Raw genomic sequence first — 25593 nt, forward strand, 5'->3', positions numbered from 1 at the left:
CAATCCGAGGCTGGAAGGAAATGGCCCTGGGCTTTCCATATCCTTTACGCAATTTTACCCCTAGCTGGGGTATAAAATAAAATGGTATATTTTAATCAGGGAGTGAAAAAAAGAACATGGACCACTTTTTTTTCCACTCTCAATAAATCCTGACTTTCCATTGCCTGGCTTAGACCTCCAGACTTCCTTATTGAAGGACGAAGGCTAACTATTAACTCTTTCCTTTTATGTTGCTCAAATAGGCCTCTCACCTCAATACTCACAGCTCACTGGGGTCAGACAGGGGTCAATCTGAGGACACCAAGGAAGTAACCAGAGGGAAAGCAAAGACACAGCGGAACACTCAAGTCCCGAAGCCCATGGTTCATGCGCTCCCCCCTGGAGCCTCTGCCAGGACCCGGTCAGAACCTGCAGGGCCACGGCAAAATGAAAACGCGGGGTCACTTTTTCAAAAATTATTCAATGTTCCAGAGGTGACCACAGAGCACTAAAGCAGGCCCAAGGCCTTTTGAAGCCGGAGGCCCTCTGTGCCTTCACAGCTCACCACCCCTGCAGCTGCCTCGCCATGTCTCCATCACCTCGCCTGATACTCCACAACCTCCTGCATAACGTTTCGCTTTACATCTGCTCGCTTCGGAAGCATCCTATACTATTATAGTACACACCAGAAAATGTTCCTAAGCAGACATAGGGTTCTATCACATCCCTGTGTAAACCCTTACATAAATCCCCTCAGGACTTAGTATGCATTACACATAGGAACTTCATGGCATGCCCCTGGCTGGCTTCTGACTGACTGGCATCTCCTTCTCCTTCCACTTCCTGCTCCACACGCCATGCCGCTCCTCAGGGTCAAATGCAATGTGGTGTAGGTATCACAGAGTTCATCTTCAAACAGCCAGAGGAAGTAGGTAAATCAGCCCGGGCCATGTCACCCATGGAGCCTCCCCTTTCGTGCTACTTATTGGCTGTTCTTCTGGGAGAGACACAGCCAGCACACAGGTTAATTTGTCAGCTCAGGAGGGTTTGAGAACCAGAAAAATCGAATGCTGTTTCAAATATGCTTGCGATGTGTAGACATGATCTATGCCAGTATGTGTAATCCCTCCACAGTACAAACGCTCCAGTGTCCAAGATTTCAAGATTGCATTGTTCTTATTTGTTTTCATTATTTTACTTGTTTGGCCATCCTCTGAGCAGATTTTTGTTGTACCCTTGCATGTGTCAGGCACTTTGCAACCTCATACCCACATAATGGAAACAGCACACTTTACTTATTTTTCCGGTGCACAGGCCAGAAAAATGAACAAAAAGGAAAAAAAAAAAAAAAAAAAAAAAGATATAACCCCTTTTCACAAGGAGGTGATAGCTTAAATGAGAGGAGGAAGATAATTCAATTAACAAAGCAATTACAATAAAACACACCGGGGTTACCATTTACTGAGTCCCTACAAGGAGTCAAGTACTGCAAGGGTATTTCATGTGTGTTACCGCCTGTTCTCAGAGAAGGTGGGCATTGCTATTCCTAGTTGACCAATGGAAAGTACGGGGCTCTGAGAATACAAATAACATGGCACGGAAGGTTATAAGCTAGCACGTGCGTAAACCCAGGTCCGTTCGATTCCAAAGCTCTGTTCTTTCCACTGTGCTACGATGCTGTGTCTCATATACGCGGAGCCCGGCGCTCTAAAGCTGTAGCGAGGGAAGTGAGCACCGGGCCTGCTCCAGGTTATCTAAGATGCCAGAGGGAAGGAGATACGCAGTGAGGGGCCTGGAGGACAGGAGTGAAGAGAACACACTGCCAGACTCCAAAGAACCTCCTTCTCCAGGAGCCGAAAGTCCTTTGGAAGGAACGGCCGGTGTACGGACACCTGGAGCCAAAAAGCTCGGCTTGGCTCCATGGATGTCAGGGCTTTGCGGGCCACAGAAAGAGCGTGGCTTCCCATCAGCTGCTGAGGAGGGGCCGTTGGAAGATGTAAGTGGGAAACGACATACCAGGTGGATTTCCCAAAGAATCTGCTACCAACTTGGAGAGAACAGATGAAAGGATGAAAGGAGGAAGAGACCACAGGCAGATCATTCAACAGGCCACTGCAGTCCCGGCAAAAAAAAAAAAAAAAAAAAAAAAAAGAAGAAGAAGTTAGCCTGGACAAAGCCAGTGGGGAGGAGAATAAAAAGAAGAAGCCCATTTTAAGAGATGATAGCAAGAAGAGAGATTTGGTGTCCACTTAAATCAGGGTGTTGTGATGTACGAACAAGGAATCCAAGTAGACTCCTCAGGGTTTCTAACTTAAACGTCTGAGCGAATGGTGTTTCAACCTAATCGCTCTCTCAGACTTACAACCCCAAGCTCTTGGGCTTTGGAAATTTTACCTTCTGTGTGAATCTTCCATTTAAGAAACCATAATGGCCTTATTGTTTTCCTTTCTTCACACGTGAAGCAAACTTTCATTCATCCTCTTTTCTGAATCACATTGTTTTATTGTTTCTTTGTGAATGGAAGACCTGCTTGAGTTCCATATAATAACCTACAGGCATATCTTCTTTTCTTCTTCTTCTTTTATTTTTTAAAATATATTTTATTTATTTTTTACAGAGAGGAAGGGAGAGGGGTAGAGAGCTAGAAACGTCGATGAGTGAGAAACGTCGGCCAGCTGCCTCCTGCATACCCCCCACCGGGGACATGCCCTCAACCAAGGTACATGCCCTTGACCGGAATTGAACCCTGAACCCTTCAGTCCGCAGGCCTATCCTCTGTCCACTGAGCCAAACCAATTTCTGCTCTTCTTCTTTTTTTCCCCCCAATCATACAACGTTCAACACCCGGTTATCTGTATGTCGTCATTTCCTTCTTTTCTTCTCGATTATTCTCTAAGAAACCAGGGTTTATCCCAGGATCCAATGCTCCACGCTGAAGGTCCTCCCATTGTTATGTGCCTCTACTATGCCCACAACATTTCCACAAACATTTTCCATCTGACCTCGAAACAGCTGGAGGACAATGAAACTCTTTATTCCAAAATGAAGACAGTGAGACTTTCAGAGACTTTGTGCCACACCTGACCAAACAGGGAGGGCACCCAGGTCTTGGGTTTTCTGAAACCATGGCCAGGGGTCTCTGGGACTCCCCTCTCTCTCAGCCAGCCCTGAATTTTATTGACCAGTAACAAAGTCACAGAAGGAATTTTTTTTTTTTTAATAAATAAAAAATAAGGGACCAGCCCTAGCTGGTTTGGGTCAAAGCATAGAGCAACAGACCTTGGACCAAAGGGTCCCAAGTTCTATTCTTTAAGTAAAGGACACAAACCTCAGTTGCAAGCTCGATCCCTGGCCCTGGTTAGGGTACAGGCAGAAGACAACCAATCATCTCTCTCACATCAATGTTTTTCTGTCTGTGTGTCTCCTCCTCCCTTTCACTCACTCTCTCTAAAAGTCAATGGGAAAACATCCTTGGATGAGGATTACCAAACCGAAAAAGATAAGGGACCAACAACTTCCAGGATCTGAGGAAGGTAAAGTTCAAGTCAGTTTCTGTTAAGTAAGGATTCATCTGGTCACTGGAATCTGCTCTGCACCCTCCGGAGACACTGTGTGATCAGACTCAGGCAGTGTGCATGATGCATCGGATCTGCTCATTGCCCCTCTGCTCACTGCGCACAACTGGCTACATGGGTTGGAAAACCAACCCAGGGAATAGACTCTGAAATCGGTATTGAAGCTCTGGCAGGGGGCTGGCTGATCAGGAGAATGAATGAAAAGCGAAAACACAAAGCACAGCTTGTTTTGTTTTGTTAGGTGGTGTTTTTTTTTTTTTTTTTTTAACAGTAATTTCTAGTGGCGGAGACAGATGTTTCTTGAAGTGGCAAGAGATTTGCAAAGCAGAATGTTACAGCACTTACCGTAATTGCTTTATTAATATTACATGTGCTTACGGCTTCTATCTTTCGGCTTGTGACACCTCGTACTTCAAATGACATTGGGTTTCCTGGTGACTGGCAGCTAATCTTTTACTTCAGCCACACCCCCGGCTTTGCTCTGCATATTTCACGTGAAGCCACATGCTTGTTTGCTGAAGTTACACCGAGCAGCCCTCAGGGGGCACTGGAACACCATCGGAGACGGCAGTCCTAAATGTGCAGAAAAACTCCTTTGCGGAGAAATGAACAGCCAGCTTCATGCCCATCCCTGCGACAGCACGGACCTATCACATCTTAGCCAGGCCTCAGGATGAACTGTCAGCTGCAGCATCACAAGGACCCAAGAGACTGTGATCCAGGCTATTGCAAAGCCCGGCTCTGGTAGGAGGCATCAGGTCTGCAATGGGCATGTCCTCATAACCTCCTTGGCGGAGCTTGGCTAAGTCTGCTTTGACAAGCAGAGACCTTCTTTTTATTCTCTTCCAATGTGTTACTAAAGAGAGGGAAGAAGGCGCAAATAAGGAAGTCAAACAACAAACGGACATGGAATGTGGAGTTGGTTCCTCCTGAGGTTTGCTAACTGCCTGTCCGAGGGGTGCCTCCTGCTCCCGTACATTCTCCCCCAGACTCTTCCCCTCTATCGGGTCGCTCGCTGGGCTTTCTGGGGAGGCTGGAAGGGGCCTCTTTCTGGGAGGTTTGGTCTGAGATTCATGGTTGACATCGTTGACATTGTAATTTGCTTCAGAACTGCCTGTACCCACAGCCTGTGGGTGGAGGGCAGGCCCCCTCAGCCAAAGGCCGTGCGAGGTGAGTGGAACAGTAGCACAGGCGTGGGGAGATCCTGGTCATGGGATCATTGCTGAAAAGATCTGGGACTTCCTTCTGGAACCAGCCAGCAGCGGGGGGCTGACTGGGGCGTCGTGGATTCAGCGCTTTGCACTAAGGTGGGACAGCTAAATTCCTTTGTGCGAACGTGACTGAAGGCCTCCATACGTCACTCTGGAAAAAGAGGCCTCTTTCTTTAATTCATGTCCTAAGAGAAAGCCTAGTCGATATTTAATGTTAATTGACTGTGTCACATTTTTTTTTTTTCCTGCCAAGAAATCGCCATCCAGTTATGCATAATTCAGTGTAGTGGACAAGCCTTCCATCAGTCTCCGAGGAAATGCTGCTGAGAGGGGCTGGGCAGCTGCCGGAGAGTTTCCCAATGACATTGGATTAAGGCACTTGTAAGTCAAGCAACTTAGATTGTTCATTTATAGACAAATTAGTTGATGGAAAAAAAATAAGATAAACATGAAATGTCATAAAACATGTAGACTTAAATATATATAAATATATATATATTGTTGATTTCAGAGTGGAAGGGAGAGGGAGAGATAGAATCATCAATGATGAGAGAGAATCATTGATGGGCTGCCTCTTGCACGCCCCATACTGGGGATCAAGCCTACAACCTGACCAGAAATCAAACCACAGTTCACAGGGTAACACTAAACCACTGAGCCACATTGGGCAAAAACATGTAGATTTCTTTAATATACCAGGCACAAGAAGCATAAGTAAGTGCACCTTAGAGCTGAGCACAGACACCTTTCTGTACTTCAGAGACTTAATTTGGGTCAATGGCCCTTCTTCAACAGTGTGTATGAAAATGGTTTTAGAACAAAAAAAGAAAAAAAAATGGATTGCATATAATGTATGTATTTCTAAGATGCTCCATTATTGCTGCCTTTAGTTTGCAAATATTAAGAAACTGAGTCAACATTTGTTTTTCATTCTCATGGTCACAAAGTATCTATCTAATAAAAGAGTAATATGAAAATTGATCATAACTCCAACACACAAGATGTCTGCCCCCATGTGGACACAAAATGGCAACCACAAGATGGCCATCAGGGGAGGGCATTTGGGAGGGACCAGGCCTGCAAGGGAGGGAAATTGTGAGTGATCAAGTCAGCAGGGGAGGGCAGTTAGGGGTGACCAGGTTGGCAGAGGAGGGAAGTTGGGGATAACTGGGCCTGCAGGGAAGGGCAGTTGAGGGAGACCCAGGCCTGTAAGGGAGGGCAATTAGGGGTGACCAGGCCTATAGGGAAGGGCAGTTAGGGGCAAACAGGCTTGCAGGGGATCAGTTAGGTGTCAATCAAGCTGGCAGGGGAGTGGTTAAGGGGTGAGCAGGCTGGCAGGCAGAAGTGGTTAGGGGCAATCAGGAAAGCAGGCAGGCAAGCAGTTGGGAGCCAGCAATACTGGATTGTGAGAGGGATGTCAGACTGCCTGTTTAGGCCTGATCCCCATAGGATCTCAGATTGGAGAGGGTGCAGGCTGGGCTGAGGGACACACACCCCCATGCACGAATTTCGTGCACTGGGCCTGTAGTCTATATATACAAAAGCCTAAGTGACCAAAGGACAGAAGGATCAGTTGGCTGGTTGCTATGATTTGCACTGACCACCTGGGGGCAGACACTCAATACAGGAGCACTCCCACAGCCAACCTCCTGCAGTCCCTCTCATGGGCTGGCTGGTGCCATCAGCCCTGGGACTGGCCAAGAAGGCCCTGAACAGCCCCAATTGCAGGCCAGGCTAAGGGACCCCACCTGAGCACAAATGCCTGCACTAGCCCTTTAGTGACATGGTAAGAAACTACTGGATCCTGTATTCAACCATGACAACCCTACAGTCACCTTGTTTTTATCCTTCCATAATCAACACTCCCTTCCCCAAATTTATTAGATTCCTCTCCTTAAAAATAGACAAATGCTACTCTGCTAATACAAATAATAAATAATGAGGGATAAATCTCTATAGACGTTGCATTTCAGGTACTTCAGCTAATAACATCTTACAGGTAAATAGAGTATTTCCAAAGGCCAGGTTAACATAATATTATTAAAATACTGCCATTCTCTCAAGCTGTTCAACGGCACAGCCAATCTGACACATTAACATACTGCAGAGTGAAGAGGCAGCACTTGCTACATTTTCCCCAGATTTTGTTTCATTTAAAATATTGTGTACAAAAAAAATCATAGTCAAGATACTGCTTATCCACAAGCTCCCTGAAGTGCTTTGACAGCTAGAAGACTCTTTTTCAGTAGCTGAGCCATGTATACATGCATTTGCTCCCACATAATGCCTTTTTTTTTTTTTAATCACTTACCAGCATTTAACTTTTCCTATGGTTATGGTTCGTTCTGACACTGGACACTTAGTGTGTGTGTGAACCAATTTTACACATGGATACTGCTGACCAGAAGCTACCATATCTTACCTATATCTTACATCTGATGACTTCTGGGTCCACAGTAAATTTTTTCCCATTAAGAAAGGAAGAAAGGAAAGAAGGGAGGAAATAGGGAGGGAGGGAGGGAGGGAGGAGAGAGAAGAAGGGAAGGGAGGGAGGGAGGGAGGGAGGGAGGGAGGGAGGGAGGAAGGAAGGAAGGAAGGAAGGAAGGAAGGAAGGAAGGAAGGAAGGGAGGAAGGAAAGAGAGAAAAAAATTCATGGATATTTTCCCTCTAATTTCTTTTTTTCTTCCCCCCCCCCCAAAAAAAAAAAAAAAAATTCCAAGATGTGTATTTCTCAAGAATATTCTGTTGCCTGGGCTGATCAGTATTCTCCTTCAATAAAACCACAGGGCATAGCTGTTGGGCACAGGAACTAAATGTCAGAAATTCAATGCCTTGCCACTTGGCAGGAAACTCTGCTACAAGCTTTGTGTGTGATGGGTTTTTCACCTTCACTCCCGTATTGTGCTTTTTTTTCCCAACAAAAGTTAGACAGTAATAACTAGCACATTTGCACACCACAGTTAATGATTGTAATAGTATAAGATAAGAGGATAAATAGTTATTAACACAAAAAAGTACAGTATAACCCTACAATGGATAGAAAAAAATTATTTCAGCAGTTAATGAAAACATGGATACATTTGACAGAATTACTTAAGGGAAGATAATCACTTGCATGCCTCTTGGGGGGGGGGGGGGGCAAATTAACTGGGTGTGTATGTGTTTAATCCTTTCAAGACCATAAAGTATAATTGTTATAAACTGTCTCCCTCCTTGCCTCCTACTCAAGTCTGATGAGGCACCCCCCAGTTCTATCTTACCTTTTGGTAGTTAATTTGAGTTGCTCTTCCCAAGATGCACCACACTGTCTGCAGGGAAGGAGGCTGATAATGCCCTCCTAGGAAATCCTAGATGCTGTCCCCTGGGGGTAACTGTTGATGGCATAATGGACAATCAGAGCAATAGCCATTTGGATGAAGAAGAAGGAGGCGGGGCCTGTGGGTAGCACAAAGAGACGAAGGGCACTTTCAGAAAACATGCTCTAGGTTATATGAACTCATTTTTCACAACCCACCCTCTTGGGTCTTTGGATACCGCACTCTGTATTAACTTGCCGGCCTAGCCTCATTGAAGAATGTACATATCAATGGGCTTTCCATGATCATCCTGTTACCTGCTAATCTAGCCACAAAGATCTTTCCCTGGACCATATGGAATATATACCCTCAGGGCAAAGCCACTCATCACATACAGGGAGCTAATCTATCAAACCTCAGTGAGTAAAATAATCTTAGTTAAATATATTAGAAAGTAATTTAATCAGATGAGTAAATGAGCAGCTTAGTGCCAGGAGCTGACACTTCCTGATTAGAGATGTCATGAGAGTGGAGAAATTCTCTCGAGACAATTAACTTATAAAGGAAATTCATTTTATGGTCCTAGCAGTTTGAGATGAATCACTTAACTGCTCTGGCTCTCCGCTCCATCGTGGCATCTATGAAAGGAGGAGGCTGGGCAAGGTGGCTGCGACTCTAGGATCCTTTGAATTAGGTTACATTTAAAATACAGAGGATTACCAAAAAAGAGGGGGGAGGGGGGAAGACTTTAGAAGATGGGAACACAGATTATTTTAGAGTTCTTGATAAATAAGACTTCAGTAAAGTAGATTATAGTATGTTATATGTAAAAATAGGTGGGATTCTACTGCCAGAAAACCTAAAAATGTCCCCAAGGAGGGACGGGAGACACTGAAATTTTCAAGCAACCACAGAGGGGAAGAAAAAGAGAACAATTTAAGGAATGTATCACTTGGAAGCAGACATGAAAATGGAATTTGGACAGCAAGAGAGGATCATGGGGGGAAGAGGGTGAGGGTGCCCATGAAAGACTGAAGAGGGAAGCAGATTTGGGCAAGGAACACCTAGGATGGCAGTGCAGATCTGACGCTTGGGACTGATAAGCAGGAAGGGGGCGGGACTGGTAGGGGAGGTTGGGGCAAACTCTCAGCACACCCAACTGGAACTACAAAGAGAAGACTGATGATTGGACACAGCCTGCCCAAAGGGCCAGGTGCTAGAATCCCTGCCAGGTGCCCAGATACTGGCTGGGGGCTTCCTAGAAAGTCTGCAGCCTCAGTCCACAGCTGAGGTGGAGATAGCTCACTGTGGTTTTGATCTTCATTTCCCTGATGACTAGTGATGCTGAGCACATTTTCATGGACCTGTTGGACATCTGTATGTCTTCTACAGAGAGCTGTTATTTAAAAACCAGCAAGATTTTGTGAGAATGTGGAGAAAAGAGAATGCAGCCCTGGTTGGCCTGGCTCAGGTTGGAACACTGTCCTGTTTACCAAAGGGTGGCTGGTCACAGCACATACCCACGTTGCAGGTTTGATCTCCAGTCAGGTCGTGTACGGGAGGCAGCCAATCAGTGTTTCTTTCACCTTGATGTTTCTCGCTTTCTCCCTTCCTCTCTCTAAATCAATAAAATAAAAAAATAAAAAACGTTTTGTTTTGTTTTGTTTTGTTTTAAAAAAAGAAGAGAGAACTGTTGTGCACTATTGATGGAAGTATAAACTGGTATAGCCACTATAAAAAATAGTATGGAGGTCTGGCCAGTGTGGCTCAGTGACCTATGAATCAGGAGGTCACAGTTCCAGTCCCTGTCAAGTCACATGCCTGGGTTGTGGACTCGACCCCAGTGTGGAATGTGTAGGAGGCAGCTGATCAATGATTCTCTCTCATCACTGATGTTTCTATCTCTCTCTCCCTTCCTCTCTAAAATCAATAAAAATATTTAAAAAAACAGTATGGAGGATGCTCAAAACATTAAAAAAGCAAAAAACAAACAAACTTAAAAATAGAACTGTTGCCCTAACCCCGGTTTGGCTCAATGAATAGTGCATCGGCCTGTGGACTGAAAGGTCCCAGGTTTGATTCTGGTCAAGGACACATACCTTGGTTACAGGACACATACCTTGGTTGCAGGGCACGTTCCTTGGTTGTGGGTACATCCCCAGTAAGGGGTGTGCAGGAGGCAGCTGATCAGTGTTTCTCTCTCATCAATGTTTCTAGCTCTCTATCTCTTTTCCTTCCTCTCTGGAAAAAAATCAATAAAATATATTTTTTAAAAATAGAACTGCCATATTATCCAGCAATCCCACTATTTCTGGATATATATATATATATATATATATATATATATATATAGATAGATAGATAGATATAGATAGATATAGATATAGATATAGATATAGATATAGATATAGATATAGATATAGATATATTTATATATCTCCAGGGAACTGAAATAGGGATCCCAGAGAGAAATCTGATCTCCTATGTTCATCACAGCATTGTTCACATTAGCTCTGGAAGCAAAAAAGGGCTCATTGCTAGACTAGTGTAAACTATTTTTTAATATATAAATTAATGTTCATCTTCCACTTTGCTCTAACTGTTGCATCTTGTAATGTATTGTACTATGTGTGAGGTACTGGCCCATCTTTTCTAGTGCCATGTATAATTGTTGATTTAGTCAGTGCCAATGGATTCAGTTCAAATGCTTTCTTTTTCTTCTATTCACCAATGCAACACTATAATGTGTTTGTTTGAATTTCCTATGAAAACATGGCAGGTTATTATGATATCTATGTAAGCTTAATTGATAATTAAATTAACATGAATGCTTTCAGAATAATGATATTATAAACTTATTCTTCTAGTCCAGAAACATAATCATGGAAAATTTTATAATTTCAAATAAAGACATGAGTAGAGATAATAAAGTTAGTAATGTGATTGGAGCAATAAAGGAAAAAAGAAAGAAGATTTGTCACAAATATTGCATTAAGTGGAAACTGAAATTAGTTGGGGCAAAACAAAATAGTTACGGGAAAAAATTAAGATATATGACTATGCAGTTGTCAAAAAAACCCATACAGAGTGGGTTTTTTAAGTGAAAGCACTTCTGAATAAGATTAACATCTAAATCAGTGCATTTGAGTAAAGAATATGGCCATGTATAATGGTGACCTTCATTCAGTCCCTTAAAGGACTTAAATAGAACAGAAGAATGACCTCCCCCAAGCAAGAAGAAATATTCCAACAGATGGCTTTGGGCCTTGAGCCACAACATCAGCTCTTTCTTGGGTTTCTAGCCCACTCACCCACCAGCAGATTCCACACTTGCAATATTCATAATCAAGTGAGCCAGTTCTTTAAATAAATCTTTCTATGTGCACACATCTTATGGGTGCTGTTTGTCTCATCACGCTGACTGATGCTCACTACATCTCACACCATCACCGAGGGGGGAGCTCCATCATTCTCTCAATTCTGTGGTCAGAGCAGGGAATCTGAGCAATTCCCAGGCCCTTCCTTCCTTCCTTCCTTCCTCCCTTCCTCCCTTCCTCCCTTCCTTCCTCCCTTCCTCCCTTCCTTCCTTCCTCTTTCTTTCCCTTCCCTCCCTCCCTCCCTCCCTCCCTCCCTCCCTCCCTCCCCCCCTCCCCCCTTCCTTCCTTCCTCCCTTCCTTCCTTCCTTCCTTCCTTCCTTCCTTCCTTCCTTCCTTCCTTCCTTCCTTCCTTCCTTCCTTCCTTCCTTTTCTTCCTTTTGCATTGTGGTCCTGGAAGGTCAGTTGAGACCTCTTAGCTTCTTTTTTTTTTTAATATATTTTTTTATTAAATTATTATCTGTGTACATATTTTGACATTGCCCTCCCTCCCCAGAGTTTTGTGTCCATTGGTTGTACTTATATGCATGTATACAAGTCCTTTGGTTGATCTCTTATCTCCCCCTCCTCTTAGCTTCTTAATGTCCTTCCTTGGATCTTGGACTTCCCTGCTAAAGGCTGTTTCTGAGAAGATCTTCCTCTAGAAACTGACATCTCAGAGACTGTGGACCTGGAAAGGAGAGTTTAAAGTTAATCCTTGGAAAGCACAGAGTTGGATGGCCAGGAACTTACCTGTTAATGTTCTACCCTTAATCCTCTTCCTGGCTCTGGATTGATGCTGAAAGACAAGAAAACAATGAAAGTCTAGGATTTAATTCTCAATCCTCTCTCTAGGCAAGCTCATTCATTCAATATTTATGAATAATATTCCTTTCTGGATTAAAACAATTAAGATCCATTTTTTCATCCCTATTACTCATTTTTAACATGGATAAAAAATAATTTTTCATTGTTTCTTCTCTGAAAACTCAAGTAACAAAGGTTTCCTGCATAAGGTCTTTAGTTGATATTCCCAACAGAAATCCCTTGCTGAAGGGCACAGATCCTCAGAGCATAAGGAACATCTCTGTTCCATCTTCGATCACATATGGGATAGTGTCTGATCAGAGGTTTTCAGAGGCTCAGCCCTGCCCTGCAGGTGATAAATATATTTATTGCCTTGATTGTATTTATGGTTTCACAAGTGTATGCATATGTTCAAACCTATCAAATTGTATCTATTAAATATGTGAAGTTTGGGGGTATTAGTTACACGTCTATAAAGCTGTTTAAACGTAGCTGATGAGGCCATTTATAACATGCTAGCCAGATGTTTAAGAGATTCATACTACTTATGGTCTTAATTCTTAAGATCTTAAGTGGAAAACTCAAGCACTTGATAATTTCCCTACTTTGATTTTTTTTTTTTTTTGCAATTCCTTTGTTAATGCTAACAAGTCACACCTTGCCCAAGATTCCCAAACCTTTTCCATCCCTGGGATGAAGTTTCGGGAGATGCCAGCTCCTCTTTTTTACTTTTCTTCTATTTTAATAGCATTTCCAGAGCTGCCTGCCCACGAAGGACAGACCAACCTGACTGACTCTCACTCCAGGATTAACATATTTCTATTCAGAGCATGCCCTTCATTCATCCTACTGTCTCTGGCATGATTATGTGTGGCCCAACTGTATCTCTGACTGATCATTTATTTTAAAATATGTTGTTTTAAAAATTGATTTCAGAGGGAGGAAGAGAGAGGGAGAGACAGAAACATCAATGATGAGAGAAAATCATTGATTGGTTGCCTCCTACATGACCCGCACTGAGGATCGAGCCCACAACCCAGGCATGTGCCCTGACCAAGTTCATAGGTTCATAGGTAGACCTCAACCACTGAGCCACACCAGTGGGCTCCCTGATTGATTTTAAAGGCCAAAAGGACTCCCGTATCTAAAAATACCCTTCAAAATTTAAGCAAAAAATGAACTCCAAGAAAACTATTTCCAGGTGAGAAGAAGAAGCTCTAACAATGGTTCATTGACTGCATTATTCAAAAATGTCAACATCCTAAAAGACAAACATCAGGAGACTAAAGGGACACAATGTGAAGTACACTAAAGGAGCACAATAAGTAGCACCGTAGGTTATTCTCTATGGATCCATCACTGGAGGAAAAACATGCTGTAAGGGAATGTCTGGGTGGGTTAAGGGACAAAATTGAGACAGAGATCAATTAAAACTAGAGTGTCCATGTTAAAGTTATGCAAGTTGATATCCTTTTCCTTTGGAAATCAACATCAAAGAATTTAGAAGCAAAGGGTCATGATGGTTGCAACTGCATTTCAAAACTATGGAACAAGAACTATGGTCATAGAGATAGAAAGAGAGCAAATTGGACAAATGATAAACACTAAGTAAAGCTGGGTGAAGGGTATTGAAAAAGCCTTTATCATTCTTGCAACTTTTCTGTAAGTTTCAAATTGTTTACTAATAAAATAGTTTAAGAAATGGCCCATCTATCAGTCCCACTGAGTTGAAATCCCTTGGAGAGGAACAGATTTGGGTGTCCACAGCTGTCACCATCACACTCACCTCTTTAAAGTGAAAAATTTCAATTTTACAACAGTTTTATTAGGTTCTGCCTTAGACAAAACAACTGTGGTTGTAACTATGTCATGGGTTTTAAATAATTTTTGGGAAAATCCAAAGAAATAAAAATGTACACTACGTTTAAAAATACAAAAACTAAAAGAATCAGTCCTGGCCAGGTGGCTCAGTTGGTTGGAGCATCGTCCAGTACACCAAAAGGCTGAGGTTCCATTCCTAGTCACATACCTAGGTTGCAGGTTTGATCTCTGGTTGGGGTGCATATGGGAGGCAACTGATGGATGTTTTTCTCTCACAACGGTGTTTCTCTCTTTCTCTCTCTCCTTTCTCTAAAATATTAATTAAACACACACACACACAAACACACACACACACGCACACACACAACCTCTAGTGAGGAAAAGAAGAAAAATAAAAGAATCACATGAATATCATGATTTCAAACTCTTACCTTGCAACATATCAGCTGCATAATTTCAGAAATGTCATTTTACTTATTTCCTTTTCAGTTTCTTAATCTGGTAAGCAGAGGTAAAAATCCCTAGTCACTTGATAAATAGTTATTATTAAAAATACTAACAGAATCAGTAGGAGCTTTACAGGACCTCAAATGTCTTTATTCAAAAGATTCCCTTTATTTTCTGAGTGCACGTAGCCAGCACCAGGCTCAATAATCCATGGGACAGTCTTGCAAGCCTACCGCTTGATTCTCCTAACCAAGATAGAGTTCCATGTTTCTTATTTCTTCAAGTTAATGTCACTGTCACTGCCCCATAATGCTGACCTGCTGAGGACCAACTCCAAGGCGGCCCCACCTCATTTCAGCCTTCACCTGGTGACCTTCTAGCGCAGTGGTTCTCAACCTTTCTAATGCCACGACCCTTAAATACATTTCTTCATGTTGAGGTGACCCCCAACCCCAACCATAAAATTATTTTCGTTGCTACTTCATAACTGTAATTTTGCTACTGTTATGAATCATAATGTAAATATCTGTTTTCCAATGGTCTTAGGTGACCCTACTAACAGTTCTCATACAGTCCCATCCTATAAAAAAGCCTAATATGCTAAGTGTCTGGTAGTCTGGTCATCCAGTCACCCAATCAAAGCATAATATGCTAATGATATGCTAAGGCCACTCGACTACCAGACATTATGACGTGCACTGACCACAAAGGGGCAGATAGTTGACCAGTCAACCAGTTCTATGACATGCACTGACCACCAGAGTACAAACACTTCCACCAATAGGTTAGTTTGTTGCTGGAGTCTGGCCAATCGGGATTCAGAGAGAAGGGCTGAACACGCTCTGGAGCCCTCCCATGGTCCCTCCCCAGCCCCAATCATGCACCGGTGGGGGCCCTCGGCCTGGCCTATGCCCTTTCACAATCCCAGACCTCTCGGGATGTTGGAAAGCCAGTTTCGGCCTGATCCCGCAGGCCAGGGACCCCGCTGGTGCACAAATTTGTACACTGGGCCTCCTGTACTAAATATTACTGAATGATTATCATTCAAAAAGAAAGAATACAAAGGTTTTGGCACCTGACACAGGTAGTTGCAAAAACATATCAACATATAGCTGTGTTTTTGGAGACTTCTTTACAAGCAATTTTTGTCTCAAATCCATTTTTCCAGGTGTTGCTTTTAAGAAATCCTGCAGAGACTTAGCATGTTAGAGTTGCTTATAACAAAAAATCACATTGGGAAACAAGAAAAATGGTTCAAATCACAACGTAGCTGGAAAATAATATAATGACCAATATTTCTGCTCTCTGCCTACCTTCCCCCGCAGAGAAAATCATCACCTTTATTTCCAGGGAATCAGATAAGAATGGAGCACAAGCATTGAAAAATGAAGCCCAGAACTTGGAAAGGATCTAAGGGGAGCATTAGTTTAACTCTCCATTTTATATAAGAAACTGGGCCCCACAGGTTTGTCACAGACCACACAGCCCTGCCCATGTCACATAAGCCTCAGCCTTGTCTCTAATTTGCCTCCCCTTCGTGAAGGCCTCTTCTGGGCTTTCTAGAGTAATGTCTATGTTCTTATTTCTAATGTAGTTGTATTCCTTCTGCTAGATTAAGATTTTTTTTTTTCAACTCTAATGGAAAATCCCATTCATGTTCACCAATATGGAATTTGATAGCCTTTGCACCTAAGAGTCCTTCCTTATTCCTTTCACCTCTATTTTCCCAACGTTATTAAACTCCCACTGCTGACTGACAAGAATTGGGATAGATGCTGAGGGTTGACAAAGGCCCTGTCAGAAAGGACTCAGAGTGCTGCCTGCGATATTTTCATCGTCATTAGTGAGGGTATCCACCATTTCTGCAATTCTCTTGGTTCTTCTCGCTCTTCCCTAGTTGGCATGGACGTGGCCTCGCTAGCTAATATTGGGTTGTATGTGGTCACCTGAGTACTCATATCGCCTGCCCATCTCTTTATTCTTAAGTCTGTCCATCCAACTATGTGTTCCATCAGCCTGCTGCCTAGGGCAGCAAATCGCCTGGTGTAGTAGTTGGCCTAGCACAGGCATGTTTACTTTTATCACCTAATTCTCAACATGAGCCGTCTTTTGTCCACAGGGTACGCAGCTCTGCGTGATGTACAACGGGGAAACCTGGCACACAGTGGTTTTTACCCCTGTCCCCTCAGGGATGACCATGTGGTTCAGGTTCTTCCTTTGTCGTTTTTTTTTAAAAGCTATAAAATGAGATTTAAAAATAGTACCGTACAATCAAATCTCTTCAGAATACCAGCAGAGAATCAGCAAACCTCTGGAAACTTGAGTCTTCATGTTCTTCATGGTTAGTCTCTTAATTAACAGCTTGGAGATCCCACCTGCTGTCAAAATAATTGTGCCATCCTTTCGCTTCATTTTTACATGACCTCCAGGGACTCCCTGTTTGTTTGTTTGTTTTTGTTTGTTTGGTTTTGGTTTTGTTTTTTCCTTCCTGGAGATTCAGGGCACTTCCCACAAGACTGTTCTGATAAAGTGTTTCAATGCACATGTGACCTCAGGGGAAAAGAGACCAGGAGGACTGCTGCTTCTTAAAATGTGAGAGCCTTTTTGACAGGGAGGGGCTCCGAGAGAAGGGAGCTGCCTCGTTAAAACTTTGAGCTGTGCTTGAACACATCCTAAAGTGATTTAATTGCTTGTTCCGGTTATAAATTATAAGCCAGGAGTTTAAAGCCAACTCCCATTGACTAATAAAATGAAAAATATTGGTGTAGGCCAGATACTCGTCTTCTTTATGAATTGGCAAGGCGAAATGTTCTTTACAAGTGACAGTAAACAAAAGTGAGATTAGAAAGATGCCCGGAGGGTATGTGATTCATAAGAAGTATGGAATCTGGATCTTCCTCCAGATAAAGAGTGCTAATAAATTACACGCACATCAAATGTGGCTGCTGATGCAGTAATAAATGTTGATGTAAAACAAAACTCAGAAGATCTGCTTTGGCAGCCTTCAACCTGCAGGCCAGCCTGGCAGCTGTGTCACTCAGACTTAATCAGGGGATATATACACATTTACTTCAAAGAGGGAGAGGGAGAGCGAGACATTAATATGAGAACCATTGATTGTCTGCCTCCTACATGCCCCACACTGGGGATCAAGCCTGCAACCTGGGCATGTGCCCTGACCAGTTATCCAACTGTGAGCTCCTAGTTCATTAGGTCAACACTTAACCACTGAGCAACACTGTCCAGGCAAGTCTTAATCTTTTTAGATGAAACAGCAAGAATGCTTGGGGTCTATCTAAGGAGAAGGCAACACAATTCCCAGGAGAGAAATGGATTCTTGGGGAGAAAAGGTTTTGCATACTAGTCCCTCAGAAGGTCAAGTAAGTGGTACTGTTGAAGAGCTAGCATATAATAACAGCAAGAAAAGATGAGCTTAGATGCTTGCATTCATGGTGTTTTATGTAGACCACAATATTTGCCTACTGCCACTTTCCTTCACGAAATAATATCTGATTTTTTCATTTCCACCCGATTAATATGCTTGCTTTTTGCTTTCATCCCCAAAAGTACTCTCATTTTGAAAACTAATGAAACAATGAATGTTTTGGGGTTTTGATGTTCACTCCATGCTGAATGTTTTGATGTTCACTCCATGCTGAAAATTGGGAAAGTGACATGAAATAAAAAGACCCCCAGTTTTGAAACTGGAAAACTGGTTCCCTATCTGCCTTGAGTTAGCGGTGAGACCCTGGAAATCCGTTTTCTGCTCTGCACCTCCATGTTTTCATATACGACATGAGGACCCTGGCCTCGGTGACCTGCACACTCCCTCCTCACTGTACATTCTGACTTCGTAAGCTCCATCCTTGCGCGTCCAAGGCTCGTTAAAATGACTTCAGGCATGTAGAAATGAGAGAGACATGCCCAAGCCCCCTCCCCAGATTGCCTCATCTAATTTATACAGGGTGGGGCCTGGCCCTGGGCAGTTTGAAGACTCCCAGATGGTTGGAATGTGCAGCCAGGATTGCTGACCACTACCCAAGAACCAGCCTCCCATTCCTCAGCACTTGCTCAGAATCTCTACCACCCTGTGCAATCATCTGAATCATCCAATTTAGCATTCCTTTTCCCAGCTAGCTTCCGTTTTCCTTCCCAGATTGCTAATGTCTTTTTCTGTGTTGATCACTGAGTCTGCCGCTGCTCACAGCCAGTTCTGGAGATATTCCTGAAGACTGAACCTTTTTATTGTCCATGTTCTTGAATTGCAAAATAGGTGTAAGTGTTGGTTTTATAAACCCTACATGAGGTTAGATTTGCTTGGGTTTCTATCCTGTCTCACAACCACCACAATTTATTGTAGTTAGTCTACTAATGAGATATCTGTGCTGGACTGTGAGCTCCATGAGAGCAGGGGCCACCACCATTCACCTTTGTAATCCCTACCACTTACTACTACCCTAGTCAGACCAAGGGAGGCATTCAATAAATCACCACAGAATGAATAACTGGATGCAGGAATAAGTGCTTGAATAAATGCATTTAAATTCATACCAGTGTATTGACTGTTCATGGAAAGGGGGTATACAGTCATCTGTATTCTGAAGTGGTATGTGTCTGGGTGTGTGCATGAGCATACATGTGCACGTGTGTGCATGAATATAGGTGTATGTGCATGCATGTGTGTCTATATGCATATAGTATTTCAGATGCACCATCACTGCAAGCATTCTTAAGAGTATCCGAAACTTGCTGAGTATTCGAAAGGATCCCTCAGCACCTCTTGGTTCTGCACAGCTGGTAGCTCTGCTCTCCATAGCTATAGTCCTGGGAAATATGGTATTAATACTGAGTGAACAGATGGTGTAGGGTGTGTTACTTAAGACAGTTTTGCCAGGAGGTAAATTTATGCTTTATAAATGCACTTCAAAACTATGCTATTTGATTTAATCACTTAATGCAAAGACAGCTGCATACTATATTTGCCTTAACTGCAGTTATATGGGTTATCTGCCAATCTGTTAATTATAGTATTTTGAAAGGCTTCAGGAAAACAACAGTAATTATACAGATTGGGGAGGGGGGGAGGAGGAGGAACATTTTTGAAGCCTAAATTCAGACATTCATTCCCAGCTAACAAAAAACTTATTGAAGATTTAAAAAACCTGCTAGGAAAATGGGAGTGGGTGTGATGGTCTTCCTTCCTAAGGGGCTTATGTGTCCTCATTGTGCATACATGACTGTGGGTAACTACGGGGAGATGGGGATAGTGGTGTGCTCCCACTGGACACAGCTCCAGCCCCTCCTGAGGTCTCTGAGCCAACTGCTCAACTCCTTCAAATTGCAAAGAGGAGGAGGAAGGCGAGGAGGAGGATGAAAAAGAGGACAAGATGGTATGCTTTAATTATAAGCATGGTTTTTAATTCTTTCCCATAACCTGCTTGCTCCCTGAGCTCTCTCTGCAGTAATGATTAAGCAGATTGAACTGGTACTTTATCAAGGAAGAGGGATATTTTAAGCTTAGTCTGACAGCTTCCTTTTCTTGCCAACTCCTAGATGCCACGTATGTGTAGAAGTCTGGCCCATTTCCCCTGTCTTCTGGGAGTTCACGTTCCATGCATGTCATTGCCATTTTGAGAACAAGATCCCTGTGGGCAACTGTATTGGGTGGGATAAAAGGCTCAAATGGAACCCAGGCTGTCCATCAGGGCATTCTGGAAAGAGTATTAGATGATCTGGTCTAACACCCTCATTTGAATGGGGAGGAAAGTCCCTTAATTCATTCACTTTTCCCCCAAATTAGTTAAGAAAACTGGGGACAGTGACCAGGGAATCTCTTTTATTAGCTTAGGCCCTTTTAAAATGAGCCCTGCTGCCTATAGAGGCTATGAAGTGACAATAACTAAACAGAAAGAGCAAAGAGTGTATTTCCTGTCCTGTGTCTAACGGAGAAGCCAGGAATGCTAAGAGTAGTTGTCCTAATTGGCTGCCTAGAGCCGTGATCAGCAAACTGCGGCTCGTGAGCCACATGCGGCTCTTTGGCCCCTTGAGTGTGGCTCTTCCACAAAATACCATGGCCTGGACGAGTCTATTTTGAAGAAATGGCATTAGAAGAAGTTTAAGTTTAAAAAATTTGGCTCTCAAAAGAAATTTCAATCTTTGTACTGTTGATATTTGGCTCTGTTGACTAATGAGTTTGCCAGCCACTGGCCTAGGGCCTCTGCGTTCCACAGCTTCCACCGCCACCCACACTGGGAAGGGTGCCCCGTGGAACTGCACACCCCGGCCCGATGCTGCCCATTGCGTGCGAGGCACTGTACCTAAGTACTTCCCCAGCATTCACACTGCTAACCCCTGGCGGTGCCAACATCATCCCATGCCCTCCACCGAGAGGGAAAGCAGCTCTCAGAGGTCAACGTGCCTACGTCACACAGATGATTTCTCGTGGAGTCTAATCCTCAGACTTGGACTTACTGGAGCAAAAGGTATTGCCTTCCCAGGAAATCGTCAGTGTTCTTCACATCCTCCCTCCAAAGTGGACTAAAAGCACTTACTCCAGTTCTCAGAGACCCTGGTACTGTGTCTGCTATCTCCAGTGAGGACAGTTTTGCGACTTGCGACTCCCAGGCACAGCAGTTCATCTGACCATCGTCTCACAGCCAGGCTTTCTGCAATTCAACAAACCTCCCAATAGGACAGGGGCTTAGGCCAGGTCACCAGAGCAGCCATTTCCAGGCGGTCCTGGTCATGCTGGCACACAGGTGCCCTGCCAACCTAGAGGCATATCATTGTTTCTCAGGTCTTAGGGGAAGGAAAGGCCGATGCCAAGGTGGGCACATGGAGGAGGAACTGGAGAGGGATGGCTTGGATTATGACCCTTCTTAAATCATATTCACCTCAGGATAACTGCACCTAATCCATGAAGGAGTGGGGAGGTAGTTGCATCGTCAGTGGCTCCTAGTATTTCCATCTCCTTGGGGCTCTTTAGATGAAAATTGTGAAATTGGCAAGCTATCCGAGTCTTCACATTCCAGCTTTGATCCACTTTGATATAAAAAGGAGAGTGTTTTATTAAAATTTAAAAATGCATACCTATGTTTGATCACAATTTTCTTATGTTTCAGGCAATATTTTTATTACTATTCTTTGGCTTCTTTCTATAAAAATAAAATCAGTGTATCTTTGAATGAAATAAGTGTATCCTCTACCAGTGAAAGAAGTGCCTATATGGAAGGCCAGCATTCCAAAATAGGAAAAATTCTTTATGGTTTATACTGGGTAAGGCACAGGAGTGTGTGTGTGTGTGTGTGTGTGTGTGTGTGTGTTTGTGTGTGTGTGTGTGTGTGTGTGTGTGTTTGTGTATAAAACAACTATCAGCAAAGTTTCTGCCACTAGCCCAATTACCAATTCCTCCCCTTCCAAAGAATGCATTGTTCCTAAGAGGTTGTGCAAACTCTGGGGAATTCCAGCTGCTTAGAGATTCACAGCCCCATATAGAAAATCTAGGTGTCTCCTGGCATCCTCATTTAACCAGCACTACACCTGGCAATCCTGTTCTTAGATACTGTGATTTAAAGTAGAAAGAGAAATCTCCTACCGTCATCAAAGTTATAACCTGTGTTTGCATCTGCCATTATCACTGTTGCTTTGGAGAGATTTCTAGAAAAAGGAAGCAAAACCAACTTCATTTAATCATCTATGAAATGGCGGCCTTCTCTTTCATAAATCACTTGTGTTTTTCTCATATTTCATTTCATTTTTTTAAAAATCTAGTAAGTGTTACTTTTTAAATACAGAAAAAACACCAGAACCACTCAAATGTAGCCAACTGATCTTTAGGAAAAACAAACTAAGGCAATTTAAAAGAAATAGGATAGTCTTTCAACAAATAGCTGGAACAACGGGACACTCATATGCAAAAATATGAATCCAAACACAGACCCTGCATCTTCCAAAAAAAAAACTCAACATGGATCATAACCCTAAATGAAAAAATGCAAAACTATAAAATTCCTAGCAGATAACATAGGAGAACTTCTACCCTGTTTCCCCGAAAATAAGACAGTGTCTTATATTAATTTTTGCTCCCAAAGATGTGGTAGGTCTTATTTTCAGGGGATGTCTTATTTTTCCATGAAGAAGAATACGGTACACATTTATTGTTAAATGAAAATAAAGGAAATTTATTACCTGTATACCGTAGTACGGTAGTTGTCAACACAAACCAGACAAACTGTGAATCCTACAGTATCAAGAATTTACTCATTTATTCAATGACAATCATGTCATCATCTTCTGGAACATCATCATAACAATCCAATTCCTGAATTTCCTGGTGAATTTCTTGTGACTCCATTTCTTTCAGAATCAGTGGACCAAATCTCTCATGTTTAGCCAAGGGGGGCCTTATTTTCGGGGGGATGCCTTATATTTCACTCAGAAGGAAACTGTAAGTAGGTCTTATTTTCGGAGGATGTCTTATTTTCGGGGAAACACGGTAGGTGATCTTGAGTTTGAGGGTGAGTTTTTAGATGTAACCCTAAAAATATGCCAAAATATAAGAAAAATAAGTTGGATTTTACTAAAATTAAAAACGTCTATTTTCTGAAAGATATTGTCAAGTGAATGAAAAACAAGGCATACATATATTTGGAGGAAGTATTTTCAAAATACTCAACTGAAGAGTTACTTGTGTACAATAGACACAGACCCTTTTAAAATTCCACAATAAGAAAACAACACAGTTTAAAAATGGGCAAAAGATGCCTCAATAGATGTATCACCTAAGAAGATATACATATGGAATATAAGCATGTAAAAATACTCTAAACATCATATTACATAAGAGAAATTGTAAATTAAATCAACAATGGGATACTACTAGACACTTTCCAGAATGGCTAAAATCCAAAACACTGACACCACCAAATGCTGGGGAGGGTGCAGAGCCATTGGAATCTCCTCCACTCCTGGTGGGGACACAAACCACCACAAGCATTGTACAAGAAAGTCTGGCAGTTTCTTACAAAACTAAACTTACTCTTTGCTCCAGCCAGTTTGGCTCAGTGGATAGAGCGTCAGCCTGTGGACTGAAGGGTCCCAGGTTCGATTCTGGCCAAGGGCACATGCCCACCTTGTGGACTCGATCCCCAGTAGGAAGCATGCAGGAGGCACACAATCTATGATTCTCTCTCATCATTGATGTTTTTATTTCTCTCTCCCTCTCCTTTCCTCTCTAAAATCAATATATAATATAAAAACATATATTACTAAAAGAAAACAGAACCCAGCATTCATACCCATTTGAGTTAAAAAACTTAATGCCCACATACAAGCTTGCATATGTTAGGCAGCTTCCTTCATAATTACCAAAAGCTAGAAGAAACCAAGAAGCCCCTCAATATGTGAATGACAAATAAACTGGTGCATTCATATAATGAACTGTTGTTCTGTGATAAAAGAACTAAGCTATTGAGACACCAAAACCATGAAGGAATCTATTCTCTTTAGATAGATGATAGTGCAGTGGGGTGCTTCTCCTTTTTCCACATCCCGCACGGAAAGGGAGAAGAACAGGTTCCTGAGTGGAGGAACTGGGAATTAAGAAATAAAAGAAAGAGACAAGCTCTCTTGCAGCTCGGCTACCAAGACTCAGGAAGACCCAAAAACTTTGGGGCCACGTGAGCCACAGCCAAGGCCACATCGGCAAGCACAGGAAGCATCCGGGAGGCCGAGGTAATGCTGGTGGCTTGCATCATCACAGGATCAAGTTCCACAAATATCACCCAGGTTACTTTGGGAAAGTTGGTATGAGGCATTTCCACTTAAAAAGGAACCAGAGCTTCTGCCCAACTGTCAACCTTGATAAACTGTGGACCCTGGTCAGTGAGCAGACTCGGGTAAATGCTGCCAAAAGCAAGACTGGAGCTGCTCCCATCATTGATGTGGTGCGATCGGGCTACTACAAAGTTCTGGGGAAGAGAAAGCTCCCAAAGCAGGATGTCATGGTGAAGGCCAAGTTCTTCAGCAGAAGAAACGAGGAGAAGATTAAGGGTGTTGGTGGGGCCTGTGTCCTGGTAGCTTGAAGCTATGTGGAGGGAAGTTCCATTAAAATGTCCAGTACCTTAAAAAAAAAAAAAAAAAAAAAAAAAAGAAGAAAAAAAAAAAAAAGAAAGAAAGAGACAAGAGGCAGGAATAGATCCAAAAGCTGGGTGCCAGTGGAGGCTGACAGTCTGATGGAGGGACAATCAACACCCACCACAGACAACACAGTGCATTTATTGATTTCCAGAGGGGCCTTTAAGGTCCAAAAGTTTTGGGTGTGCCCAGGTCTTATTCATCCCCCTCATTCCTGGGATTTAGCATATGAAGACCTGGGTAAGTCAAGGTCCTATTCATTCCTCATTCCAAGCACATGGATAAAGATAAGAAATCATTACTGATAAGGTCTCCTACATTTTGGGAGGCTGTTTCCGGGGACAGCCTTGCCAGTCACCTAGGATACAGCTGACATTAATTTAAAGGTCATCCATGTGCATTCCCAAGGGGCCCTCTACAGATAGGAAATTATATGACATTCTAGAAAAGGTAGAGCCATCAAAAGAATAATTAGGTCGGGGGAGGAGGAGATGAACAGGTGAAGCACAGGGGGGTTAGGATGATGAACCTGTTTCTATGGTGCTGAAAGGACAGATAAACAGCATTATGCTTTTGTCAAAACCCATAAGCTGTCCAAAGTCAAGGGTAAACCTTACTGTAAAGTCGGACTTAGTTACTGATAATGTATCGACATTGGTTTATTAATCATAGCAAATGCAGCACATCAGTGCAAGATATTAATAAGGACAATTGTGTTAGGTTGGGAGGAGAGATGTATGGGAAATCTGTACTATGCACTCAAATTGAAAAACTAAACGTCACATTTATTTTAAGAGGCCAGAACTTTGCGGTGTGATGATATCATTTATGAAATGCTTGGGAAACTCCTTTTTTCAGATCACCTTAACAAACTGTAGTGAGCAAAAGTTATTTTTTTCTTAGAGTTTCTGAAATAATCAAGTCATTAGAAGGTAACTTAAGTGAAAATGTATTTAGACACCTTTCTAAA

At 42.7% G+C, this 25593-nt stretch overlaps 1 protein-coding gene across 1 annotated transcript; it reads left to right on the forward strand.

The window, feature by feature from the left end:
- Positions 1 to 8150: 8150 nt before the first annotated feature.
- LOC311630224 (large ribosomal subunit protein uL15-like) lies at positions 8151 to 24586 on the forward strand (the record flags this gene model as incomplete). Its single annotated transcript, XM_084899098.1, has 2 exons — positions 8151 to 8202; positions 24123 to 24586. 2 exons carry the CDS (start codon positions 8151 to 8153, stop codon positions 24569 to 24571), a joined length of 501 nt encoding a protein of 166 aa, XP_084755224.1. The 3' UTR covers positions 24572 to 24586.
- Positions 24587 to 25593: the final 1007 nt, after the last annotated feature.

This window comes from Pipistrellus hanaki (genome assembly GCF_964339955.1).
Source record: "Pipistrellus hanaki genome assembly, chromosome: 11".
NCBI classification, from domain to species: domain Eukaryota; kingdom Metazoa; phylum Chordata; class Mammalia; order Chiroptera; family Vespertilionidae; genus Pipistrellus; species Pipistrellus hanaki.